Genomic DNA, 13,746 nt, shown 5'->3' with positions numbered 1-13,746 from the left:
AGAATTAATTATGTTGCGAGGTGGGAACGGTGTAGTGAGGCATGCCAGGTGCCCTACGCGAAACGTAAATTCAGGCCGCCCGCCGTGGCGACAGTGTTGGCGACATGTGGTCTGACGGTGTTGTGTTTAGTCGATCACAGAGCTGTGGGGTGTCACCACCGAGGGCGCGGAAGTTGCTCGGCATTTATATAGTTAGATAATTAAAATATTTAAAATTAAAATATAACAATGAAAAATAAGGAATAAACATCTTTGTTCTGAAGAGTATATTAGAGTTAGATAAAGTACACCAAAATAGATCGAAATTCAATTTTTTTCCAAAAAGAGCAGATCTACAAGCTCAAAAAAAAAAAAATCTTAAGTTAAAATGATAAAATATTTTCAAAACTTTTAAAAGAATTCAAAATGACTTTATAATAAACTTAATATTATAGTTATTTTTTTTCCAATATTGATATTAGAACATATTGAATCTTATTATGGTTAATTTAACTGAGATGGGTTATACATTGAATTCAATGGAGGTTAGGTCGTTGCCAAGCAACGTGGCAGTTAGGATTACGAGAACTAACACTTCCTGTAAGGAATTATGGGAAATGAAGTTTTAGAGACCAGAGTGGTAAACTAATTTTAACTGACCGGAGAATGACTGAAATTTGGACTAAAATTGTTAGAGAACGAGCAAGACAGACAAACGCATTCAAACATTCACGCATGCCTGCATAGTAGGGGTGTGCCGATATATCGTCCCGCGATATATCGCGATACGTTTTCGCGACGATATGTATCGTTTTGGAAAAAAAAAATATCGTTTTTGAAAAAAAAAAAATTTTTTTTTTTTTTTTTTTTTTTTTTTTACAATCATAATAATCAGGCATGCAAACGGCCCCGAAGTGAAAAGAGTGACAACATGTTTTTTTTTCGGGTCAGGTGTCATACTATTTGGATTCAAAACGGCTATTGTAGCTGAAAAGCTACAAGTTTGCATGTCTGAATAATGCAAAAACAGAATTATTTGTTTGCATTTTCTTTTTTTCTCCTCCATATATTTTCATAATAAAAAAAGTGCGTATCGTATCGTATCGAAATCGTATCGAAGTTGTGAGCCAAATATCGTATCGTATCGTTTCGTGAAATTAGTGTATCGGCACACCCCTACTGCATAGCTGAATCGCTCACACACATAGAAAAGATAAGAGAGATAGAAACTTTCACCTTACGCTCTCTCACTCCCTCGCACTCACACACCGTAGAAGACAGACACACTGGCGGACCCACAGAGAGAGAGAGAGAGATAGAGAGAACAAAAAACAATCGTTCATTAATACACACCGAACATAGATATTGTAGCGATAAACTAATTTTGGAATGAGAAATATTTTTATACTGAGTGGGTTCTTAGGATTAAGGCAAAATATATTCACTGGTTCAAAGGAATATAAAATGTATTATTAAGGCATTTAAAACGTATTGTTTAAAGCTCAATATATTAAATGGATGGATGATTTAACATACAGTGGTCAAAATAAAATCGGTCTATGTTCAATATATATATATATAAAGTATAATCGTGTAGGCCCCCCCCACCCGTCAAACAAAGCCCTCAGTGGAGTATCGGACGAATTGGTAGCACGTGTAGGCCCCTACCCGTCACTCATAGTGGAGTATCGGACGAATTGGTAGAACAAGCCCCTACCCGCCCCCCAGGGATGGGTTAGGAGGTGGGGGACACAAATCTATTAATATATCTAGAACATGAAACACTTTGACTGACAAACCTGAAATAGTATATATTCATGTAGGCACCACACAGACAACCCCCTCCCACCTAGTGTAAAACTATTATTAGATTAATCTAATCGAACCGAACACCAATGACGTGATAAAGTGGTAATTCGAGGTACAAAAAAATTAATCCATATGTTTATATATATGGTCATAAATATATATATAAATAAAGACAAATAACTGTAAGTAACAGCTGATAGCCAAACATCAGTGTAAAAAAACGTTGAGGATGGATGTGTCTGGTGGTGATCAATATATACAATGGACAAGCCAGAAAATAAAACAACATAAATAAAGACCACTGTATTCTAAATAAGAGGATAATTTATGAGACATTCAGGGAATGTCCTCCCAGGTGATAAAACATTTTTACTTGACTGACTCCCTGGCGGAGCTGTGTTAAACAGTAATTTAAAAACAGGCTGATAATTTATGAGACAAATCGTTCGGTAAAGACAATAAAATAAAATAAAAGGTATACTCATCAGATCAAGGTTCACAGGGAGAAGTCACGTGGAGATCCCAATCACTGGACCATGGTAAAATAAAATAAAAAAATATACATACCGAATCAATGGTTCGGGGATCCTGACTCCGATGGCTGGACCATGTGGAATTTGAGACATGTGGGAGTCAAAGGGCAAGTCCAAAGGTCCAGCGATCGCGTCCAGGTCCAAAACAAAATAAATAAAATAAAAAATGTGATACTGTTCAAAGATAACCTTCATCTGAATAGAAGTGATACATCGTTACACCCAATGCTGGTTCGTTTGATACGTATTAAAACAGGGGAAGCCAGGGGAAGAGAGTCTGACCGTACAGTTCCGGTCAATAGCTCAGTTCCCCTCGTCCACCCTGTTTCAACCATATCCGGCATCGATTTGGACCAATTGATAGAGCTGTTATTTTTCCTTATCAACCATATGTACAGATACTTATGCATGGCAGAAACATCACATCAGTATGTATATAAGTACCGGTAACTTTCATCAAAGGCGACAAGAAAAAAACAGACTCAGGACACAGGCAGCCATTGGATGTAATGAAAGTCTATTATTCAGAGAGAGAGAGTAATGGAAGGTTACAGTATCAGCAGGTTCAGGCATCATCGGTCGTCGCCTCTCTCTGCCGTTAAACAGAGAAAGCCCTGGACTTTAACAGCGTCCAGTAACATAAACATATGACATCATTGAAGATACATCGAGCGTCCAGCCGTCAGAGGTGTCCTCCTACTATTGGTGGATAGTGATGATTACGTCGTCGTCAGATGAGGATGATGATGGTAGATGATGAAGATGATGAAGATGGTGTGACAGTTTATCTTTGAACAACAGCGTCCACATGTCTCGGACAACATGTTGGCCTCGGGTCTGACCTGTCACTGGTCAGTGATGACTTCAGTGGCGCTGAAGGAATTGTTAGCGCAGAGGAGAACATCGAGATACAGTGTTCTTAAAACAACTGATAGCCACAGAACAGGCCTGTAACTACTTTGACCTTGCATAGACAGAGAAATAGCAGAATAGTACATGACAGAGTTTAAGCCAATATGAGCAGCTATTATATTAATTTGACATTTAAAGCAGGTTAAGGGCACTAGACAAATTATGATCAATCAAAATAACTCCATCAACAATATTCTTTTTACATTCATGTAACATGAACATTGTAATTGAGCTTATACCATGCAGAGCTTAAAGGGATGAACTGAAATAGCATTCTGGGAGTATTTTACTTCCTTATGTGACATCATTTCCAAGTCAAACAGGATAGTCAAGTCAAGTCAAAACTTTATTTATATAGCACATTTAAAAACAACTGAAGTTGACCCAAAGTGCTTTCCAAGCGAGAACAAAAACAACAACCTGTATGTAGACCACAGTTTAGAGTCTACACAAGCAAGACCAACACAATACATAACGATGGAATTCTAAAGTCCAAAACACGGTAAAATATTATAAAATATTGCGTTAAAAGATCGGAACCTTACGCTTTCCAGTTCACTCTACCCGGCCACTCTACCCCTGAGCCACTGCCGCCCGCTTAGATCATTGTGTTCATTCATTTTGTGTCTTGTCATTTGGGATTCTTGTACTGTACAGTACAAGTGGTAGCCAGTTGGTTTCCAGTGGTAGCCAGTTGGTTTACAGTACATGTATAGACATACAGTATATTCAATGTGTTTATTATTGCCATTTGAAATGGTTGCATACTGATCGGTATGAGCTCAGGTGATTCCATCTGCCTAATTTTTATAGCCAATCATAGTGGAAGTGACCGTATAAATGTACACGCCCATTTCCCTGTATAAAATTCCTAAAGAAGATCCAGCTGGCTTGAAACGTTGAAGCCAAAAAAACAACAAGTGGAGCTGAGACAATAACCAGTGTCCCGTTGCATCGCTCTTTGTCCAGCACCCGGGTGAGGTTGCCTTTGTCAGCAACAGAAAAGGCCCGGTCAGGATAGGAAGTCTAACATTGAGTGGAGATCTGTGAGTGTCCTTGCCAATCACAGCAACAGGGGTGGGCTTGAAACACTTTGCGACCTCCAGGGATGGACGGTCGGACACCCCCTAACTGCACATCCTTCAGTGGCCTATGAGTGCTCTCATCTTGGACATGGAAGCTACTATTGGTTGTTGATATCACAGTTCTTTTCAAGCAGGATCACGATCCATGATCTTTAAATGTTGATTTTTAAGACTATAGTACTGTGTGTGTGTGTGTGTGTGTGTGTGTGTGTGTGTGTGTGTGTGTGTGTGTGTGTGTGTGTGTGTGTGTGTGTGTGTGTGTGTGTGTGTGTGTGTGTGTGTGTGTGTGTGTGTGTGTGTGTGTGTGTGTGTGTGCGTGCGCGTGTGTGTCTGGGACTCCTAAGGGGTCTTCAGAGTTACTACAGGGAGTCCTCCAAATCTTTGTGTGATTAGATTCTGAGGGGAGTGAGGGGAACATTAGCCAAAAGCGCGAGGCGTTGTGTGCTTGTAGATCAGCTATTTTTGGCAAAGAGGTTTGGTGTAGAGCAGGGGTCTTCAACAGGGGGTCCGGGACCCCTAGGGGGTCCGCAGAGTTACTACAGGGGGTCCGCCAAGTCTTTGTGTGGTATGATTATTTTTTTACCTTAACCACTTGAACCCTAGCGTCCCTATTCTGAGGAGAACTTTAGCCAAAAAATAGCAGATCTACAAGCTCACAACGCCTCAAGCGTTGTGAGCTTGTAGATCTGCTATTTTTTGGCAAAGAGGTGTTTGGTGTAGAGGGAAAAAAAGAGCAGACCAAGTCAACAAAAAAAGTTGAATCTGAAACACAATTTTATACAATATAGAGTAGGGGGTCCCTGCTTCATCTCTCTCTCAGCTAGGGGGTCCTTGGTCTGAAAACGTTGAAGACCCCTGGTGTAGAGGGGGGGAAAAAAAATCTAATTTAGCTCAATCTGCAACACAATTCTATACAATATGGATGGAGGTCCCTGCTTCATCTCTCTCCCAGCTAAGGGGTCCTTGGGCTGAAAAACGTTGAAGACCCCTGAGCTGCACCATACAAGTGTGACTAGCTGTGGTTTACCACGGTGCTAACTGCCTAACTGTCTCGGCGGTCTTCAGTTCCTAAGAATATCCACAGCAGTATGGCAGCATACTGATATGCAACATGCACCAGGTCTCAAATAAGCACCAACATACAGTAGCACCTTTGCAATACAATTGGCGTTACATTAACCCTTCCGCACACACATTCACACACACACACACACACACACACACACACACACACACACACACACACCGACCATATAAGGCTCCAACCTGCTCATCGGGAGGGGTTCGGTGTCTTGCCCAAAGACACTTAGTGTGGAACCAGGAACCTTCCGATTCCATGCTGGCCACTCTATACCTCCTGACTGAGCCAGTGACACCCCCATTACACTTTTTTTTTAACCCATTCAAACTGGGAACGCATCTCTGTGTGTCATTTTAAGATTTCTTTGGCTATATTCAAAAATAGCAGATCTACAAGCTCATAGCGCGGCACCGAGTGCCACGCTATGAGCTTGTAGATCTGCTATTTTTTTGAATATGTGTGCAAATCTTTGAATATACTGTTTGTTTGTTTTTAAGCGAACATTTCAACATTTCAATTTTCGACCCCCATCTCCAAATGTTTTGTTCCAGGGAACCCCCAGAAGCACATATTGGAGTTAAAATTGTTCGCTTTAAAAATCTATATTTTTAAAGCGAAGATTTGCACAAACTTTCACGATTTTTAAAAAAAAAACGCAGATCTACAAGCTCATTGCGTGGCACTCGGTGCCGCACTATGAGCTTGTAGATCTGCTATTTTGGATGCTTTCCTGGTCTTAATGGATTAAGTTATGGTCAGTGGTCACCCAACCCAGGCAGTGAGCATGGATCAGTAAACTGTAGGAAATCTCTAGAATGGTGGCCGTAGATGACTGGGAAGAGACTAGGCCGTCTGGGATTTGGAAGGTTGCCGGTTTGAGCCTCGGCTTGTGTCCCTGAGCAAGACACTTAGTTAAAAGTTCCTACTATATGAAATAATCTTCTTACGCTTGGATTCAAATTCTTTATCCACCATGAAGAGGTGACTGGCAGTACTTCTAATGCAGGGTGTCAACGCTGTAGACCGATTCCAAAATGTGATGTTATTATTATCCATAATGTTGAACACAGTAGCCATCATCAACAGCAGCTGTGTGGGGCTGGCCTTAACCCATTAAGACCTGAGGCCGCGTCTAAAAAAAATCTAAATCCTAACACTTTTTCGAAAGAAAAAAAACAAAACAAAAAAAACACAATTTTTCAAAAATAGCAGATCTACAAGCTCGTAGCGCGGCACCGAGTGCCGCGCTACGAGCTTGTAGATCTGCTATTTTTGAATAGCCAAAGAAATCTAAAGTGACACAGGTGCGTTCCAGGTCTTAATAATGTCCATAAATGTCCTTAGACGTCATCCTACTCACAGCTGGGAAAACAGCTGACCTCTTATACTCACAAACATAAAGTCACTTGACTCTCTTTTAGTGTCAGCCACTATTCTTAGACCATTTTATGAGTTACGTGCACATATTTGTTCATGTTCCATTATAGTGTCGTCGTGTTCCAGCCTAATATAGATTTTTAGAACCATGACAGAATCTACAGTAGGTCATGGCCACTGTCAAAAACCCTCAGTGAAGTCATCGGTTGATGTTCCTGTTTTACAGAGATGAGATGTTGTATTTGATCACACTCAGGGACGTCACGGGCTCTCAGAAGGTGGGGGGGGACGGACTTTCGGTGGACTATACCCCTTACTTTACACTTTGGCTATTTTTGAAAAAGCGTGAAAAACATTTGTAACTGTCAAATCAAATGTAAACAAATTCTGTATTTTCGAAATTTTGCGTTTTTTGGGCAGATTTTGTTACTTTTTTTTCGTGTTTTGGTTACTTTATTTCGGTTTTAGGGTTAGGTTTAGGTTATTTAATTCTTATTTTTGCCTGATTTTACCGATTTATTATCAAAACATTATTATTATTTTTTTTCAAAAAGTGGGGGGTATGAAATCACGGATCTGTGAGAGTGAGGGTGTCGCGTCGTACGCACAGTGAATGGCCGTGACGCCCCTGATCACACTTCATTTCATCTAGACAGACACACAGAGACAATTAATTACAACAACAAAGTCAATGTTGCTGGCGGTAATGCATGAGGACAACAGATCCACCATACGATGTATTCCTATTAAGGTGACAAAGTCACACAAAGAATTGCGATTAACGATTTAATAGTGTTTTCGGCATTGAACATCGGAACATAATGATGAAATTCTACTTTCGGTTTGCATTTTAGGCTTCGTAATCAAATATTACACAGGGCAGATATGACAACCAACTTCAATGTACAAAGAAATCACTGACATACTTTGAAAAATATGTAAAAATAGCAGAAATAGACTGATTGTAGATTTGCTATTTCTGCTTTTTTAATATTTGAAATGGAAACGATTATGCAAAAATGATTGTGATTAGATGATTATGTTATAATTGTGACAGGCTTACAAGCAAGATGCTTTCCAAACTGGATCACATGATTTGTTCAATTGAAGGTTCAAGGTTGTACAGGGACGTCACGGGCTCTCAGAAGGTGGGGGGGATGGACTTTCGGTGGACTATACCCCTTACTTTACACTTTGGCTTTTCAAAAAGAGCAGATATATAAGCTCATAGCGCGGCACCGAGTGCCGCGCTATGAGCTTGTAGATCTGCTATTTTTGAAAAAGTGTGAAAAACATTTGTAACTGTCAAATGTAAACAAATTCTGTATTTTCAAAATTTTACGTTTTTTTGGGCAGATTTTGTTACTTTTTTTCCGTGTTTTGGTTACTTTATTTCGGTGTTAGGGTTAGGTTATTTAATTCTTATTTTTGCCTGATTTTACCGATTTATTATCAAAACATTTTTTTTTTTCGGGGGGTATGAAATCACGGATCTGTGAGAGTGAGGGTGTCGCGTCGTACGCACAGTGAATGGCCGTGACGCCCCTGAGGTTGTACATAAGAGGCTGCCATATTTCTTATGAGCAACCCAAAGAAGCAAGCTCACACATCCACATTTATTTTAACCTATCTGTATGGTAGAGTATATAATACAATACTATTACATCTGCAGTGGTTGGAGGTAGTCTCCTTACTCTTCCATTGAGAATTCTTCACCTTGACAAGTAGTACTGCCTGAAGCCCATAAGCTCAATATCTCCCATGGAGAAGCGGGCTTGCTGCTTGATTGAACGGTAGATGATCGGTCTCTCACGCGGGAGACCTGGGATTGAAAACCAGAATATCGTTGCTGTCGGGCACCGGGCAGAAACCTCTTCTCTCCATATGTTTTCATACATTAAAAATTGTATTACTTGATCATACCACAGCATCACACAAAAGTATCCAAAATAGCAGATCTACAAACTTGAAACGTAGTGCGAAGAGACGCGTTTTGAGCTTGTCGATCAGCTATTTTTGCTATTATTTTTTAATCCTGAAAAGTAACGGTTTTGAACACGTGAGGTTTCCACCCGACAGAGACGATATGTGACTTCTTGCAAGAGCATACATATATTCTTAGATGCACCCATTCCCTCGCAGACGCTTTTGGACACACACACACACACACACACACACACACACACACACACACACACACACACACACACACACACACACACACACACACACACACACACACACACACACACACACACACACACACACACACACACACACACACACACACACAGTGAGTGAATTAGGAGCTGGGTTCATGAGGCGATGAGCATATATCTGTGGTGGTACACCACAGCCTTGTGTGACTGTGACCAGCAGGCCATTATGTTCCTGTACCTGCGTTGGGTTGTACTGTATGTTCTCTCACTGTCACTTTACGCATTCAGTCACCTTGTTGAAGGAACACTGAAACCTTCAGCTCTGCTTAACCCAGGGCTCTATACTTGGTACGCTGCTTTTTTCCTCTATATACCAAATCTCTTTGCCCAAGAATAGAATTATACGCTACGCTACGGTTAGTATGGTTAAAATGGAGGGAGGTTTGCATACACCTTGAGTGTGTCTTGTTGCTGGAGACCCTGGCAGGGATGGCCTGTAATTGTCAATGTGGGGTAGCTGACCTGACTGACTGACTGACTGACTCCCCATTGTTGAATCATGTCATGCTTGGCGTGCTGCAAAGAACCATCCATGTGCCAGTGTTCTGATGAATTTGGTGCCTCCATGTTTAACCCCGTTTACATTTAGGTGCGGGTGTGGTATGGTTAAGGTTTGGGTATGGACCTGGTCAGGGTATAGGGGGAAACTCGAGGTCACTGAATTCACCAGAACACCACCAGTATCCTGTTTCCTTAATTCTAACTTGACATGCCTCTCCGTTATCCCACAGCCAGTGATGTGCAGGAGTTTCATATTTTACTGGGCGAGTTCATTCAAATAAAATGTCTCAAATGTGGAAAGAGCTGCTTTTTCGTCCAATTTTGTGATTTGTTTGCCAGTGGTGTCAGTAAATATTTAATTAGTCTCCCTATTCCTCTTACCCTATTGCCTCCATAAATCGTTATTATTTTACTTCATGCTTCATTCCCGCTCTCACTTTTTACGCATTTTAGAATGAGCATACATAGTCTTTTTGGGGGGAAAAGAGAAGTCAAGTTAGGTGTGGAAGTACTTTATTGGCAATTACTTTGTAATTGCAAAACACGTTCAAATTGAAACTTAATATTTGATTCAAAGAATGAGTCAGCTTCAGTTTAAAATTCCCTCCACCAGAACAGATTTGAAGACAAATAGAATTAAGTCGTCGGCTGCATCCAGGGTGTAACTGAGCTTGTCGTACCTACAGTAGTTTTGTGTTTCCAAGCTTAGATAGATTTAGAGTTTTACCAATGTGGCTTCCCTGTGTTGGTCATGTCATTAGTAAAACATAGCCGATCTACAACCTACTGTACACGCATATTCGGCGTGTGTCACCCATCGTACCTCGTATAAAAGTGGTTAATATTACAGTGTTTCACAGTATTTAACCAACAATATTTTTTTCTCTTTTTTTTGTCTTCCACAGGTTGTTTGAGCCATGATCTGACATTTCCCGCATACACACTTGCACGCTCACACACACACACACACAGACGACACACAAACGATGTCGGACACCGACACCTGCGCGTCTGTGTGGGACTGGCTCTGTGTGCTGCGTCTGGAACAGTACCACAAGGCTTTCCGAGACGCCGGACTGGCAACGTTCCAGGAGTGTCAGAGCCTGACCACCGATCAGCTGGACAGGATGGGGGTCAACCTCCCGGGACACCAGAAGCGTATCCTGGCCAGCCTGCAGAAGAAGGCCAGCCAGCACGGAGCGTCCCACCTGGACCCGCACCTCCCTACCGATCCTGACACGGAGCCCCAACACACGCCCACGGAGAGAGCGGAGGAGGGCTGCTCCAAGGGAGAGCGCCCGGAGCCTGTCAGAGCCCTGCGGCGAGAGAGAACCGTACCGAAGCCGCCGGGCGGGCGAGAGAGACCCGTCCCCAGGGAGAGGAAGGAGAGAAAGGAAGGGGCTGGAGGAGAGAGGGACAGGCCCATGCCCAGGGACAGACTGGTCCCCAGGCTGAAGGAGGAGGAGGAGGGCACAGAGGGCGAGGAGGTCAGGGAGACGAGGCCTACGCCCAGAGAGAGACGCAGCGCCCCCAGAGGAAAGGAGGCAGAGGGCGCCGAGGGAGGAGGGGCGAGTGTAGACCAGGTGAGGCCGGTTCCTAAATCAAGGACTAGATATCTCTCCGCGTCCCCGACGGACGCACAACCCCCCAACCACATCGTGCCCTCCGGCTCCGAGTGCCCCCCCATCCCACCACGGAGCACCCCCAACTGCCCCCCGCAGCGCTTCACCCCGGCTCTTGCTCCCTCTCTCGCGGTGCCCGCAAACGCCTCGCCGGTACCGGCCGGAACCAGTACTCAAACACCGGTAAGACCCCGCAGGACCCCTGTCACCCCCGCCAACCCCGCCCCCACCCCCACCCCCACCCACACCCACACCCCTCTCTCGCTCCCTAGCTTCCCCTCCGCGGCCTCGCCTTCCTCGCCCCAACGACGACCCGACACACTGGCCGTCTTCCCCCCCTCTGCCCAGCAGGGGGCAGGAGAGGGAAAGTTCTCCCCCATTTCCCCCACGGCCTCCCTCTCTTCTTCCACTTCGTCCTTCTCCTCCTCATCCTCAGCTGAGCCTGGCGACGACAGACCGGCCCCACCTCTTCCCCCCAAGATAGGGGCGGGGCCTAGAGGCGCTCCGCCCGTCCCCCGCCGGCCCCCCAGGGATCCCCCTCCGAGGACCACGCCCAGTCACAGGTAAGACACATCGTTAGCCATATAGACACACACGGGCTGACGCCTACAAATTCACGCCCACTTTTGAGTCAGCGCCGCTACTCAAGGTCCGTTAGAACGATGAACTGCAGCTCTCAATGCAATCACTATGAGAGGCATTGTAAAATACCGTCATTTCACTGGTTAACTACTGAGGCTGTAGCGTTTTTTTTTTGTTTTCTAATAAACTGTCCCATTTGTTTAATTTATCCCTTTTAATGTCCCATATCTGTCATCTCGATATACTACCCACAATATACTATAATATACTCTATCAGTATGTCAAAAGTTCTAGCATCTGAAATCTAAGGTTTAAGTGGTCGCATGGTATATATGTCACGGACGCATCCCTTGAGGTTTTCAGATACGTTTGTGTCTCTCATGTATAATTTTTATAGGCTATTTATTTTGGACAATTATCCAAACAGCATCTTGCAAGACTATTTGTATATTAATACTATCCTGGAGAATTCACTAAGTAGTTCAAAATGTCGGGATATGTCACTCCTCCATTTAGTTGGGTTATTTCCCTAACTCACATTCAGGCAAGTTAATACAACAGCAGTAAACCCACACGTTTTAATTTTTCATGTACCGCCGGAGCTCCACGGTAGGTAGAAAATTAATATAAGCCTATGAGATGTTCAAAATATAGACATGAACAAAGTCAGTCGGGATTGGGATGAGAATTCTCCTCTTCAAGGTTGACGCAACAACATGTCTGTCTGCCGTCTACCCTCTGCGTGTTAACATTATGGCTTATGGGTAATCCATTAAAGTGGCAAATTAAATGTGAAACACATCAACTATTAAGAAAACAAGAAGATATGTTGACAACGACACTCCATACATTTGGAAACATATTTTTATTTAAATCGATATCGTCTCCAGTTAATGTAGGAATATTTTAAAAGTAGGCTAACTCTCCTATCCTCTCATAGGGAATGCATTGGCAGCTGCAGCTCATAGTTCTCACGGACCTCGAGTCTCAAAAGTGGGCGTGACATTTGTAGTGTGTGTGTGTGTGTGTGTGTGTGTGTGTCTATAGCTCAGAGTGCTTGGATATCACCGTCACTGTATGACACTAAAGTCTGTTAGCTTTGACTAAAAATAAAGTTTATTATTATTAGAGATCCTTATGTTTGACAAATATCCGATGCATGGATGATGGCAAAATATGTTTTTTAAATCTACTAAATGATGTGTGAAATCATCTCTTACACTGTCCCTCCTGCTTTATGGTCAAAATGATAAGTCCTGTTCATTTCCCCCATAGACAGGTTATTTATGAACATAAATACTGCACTCTTGTACTTTAATGCAAATAAGGTTCAAAATACGTTGGTGGGAGGGATATGTATTTGTAGCGGGCTTGTTTTTGCGTGTGTGTGTGTGTGTGTGTGTCAGTGGTGTAAAGCAACTGAGTACATTTACTAAAGTACTGTACTTAAGTACAATTTTGAGGTATTTTTTACTTTACTGGAGTATTTCTAATTTGCAGTACTTTTACTGCTACTCCACTACATCTCAGAAGCAAATATCATACTTTTACACTGCAATTATTTGAAAACTTTAGTTACGAGTTACTTTGTAGATTTGATTATTATTACAAAAGATACATTACCCACTTCAACTTTGCATACATTTTGGCCATTTGAAAATAGCCGATCTTCAAGCTCACAATGTGTCGAGATGCGACGCATTGTGAGCTTGAAGATCTGCTATTTTCTAAAGATTTTTATACATTTTATACGTTTTAAAACTTGTGAAATGGGACATTCTACATAATGAGTACTTTCTACTTTGGTACTTTAATACCAATACTTTTGTACTTTTACTCAAGTAAATTCTGAATTTCTGACCTTTAGTTCTAACAGAGTATTTCTACATTGCAGTATTGATACTTTAACTTTTTGAGTACTTTTTCCACCGCTGGTGTGTGTGTGTGTGTGTGTGTGTGTGTGTGTATCGCTGCCCTCCACACCCTCATGTCTAGCATCAGGGTCATGAGCTCTGCTTTCTCACCACATTGCATCTACGTAGGCGG

At 42.5% G+C, this 13,746-nt stretch overlaps 1 protein-coding gene across 1 annotated transcript in view; it reads left to right on the top strand.

The window, feature by feature from the left end:
* The window catches only part of arap1 (ArfGAP with RhoGAP domain, ankyrin repeat and PH domain 1), a 136,089-nt gene that overhangs the window by 27,283 nt on the left and 95,060 nt on the right, over positions 1-13,746 (top strand). Inside the window, exon 2 of the mRNA XM_084064578.1 lies at positions 10,402-11,681. Within this exon, the coding sequence (XP_083920704.1) occupies positions 10,483-11,681 (1,199 nt within the window). The 5' untranslated portion in view covers positions 10,402-10,482. The remainder of the gene's footprint in view (positions 1-10,401; positions 11,682-13,746) is intronic.

Source organism: Gymnoscopelus microlampas (genome assembly GCF_963454915.1).
Source record: "Gymnoscopelus microlampas genome assembly, chromosome: 8".
Lineage (NCBI taxonomy): Eukaryota > Metazoa > Chordata > Actinopteri > Myctophiformes > Myctophidae > Gymnoscopelus > Gymnoscopelus microlampas.
The sequence above is the reverse complement of the archived record's forward strand: the minus strand, read 5'-3'. Positions and strand labels throughout refer to the sequence as shown.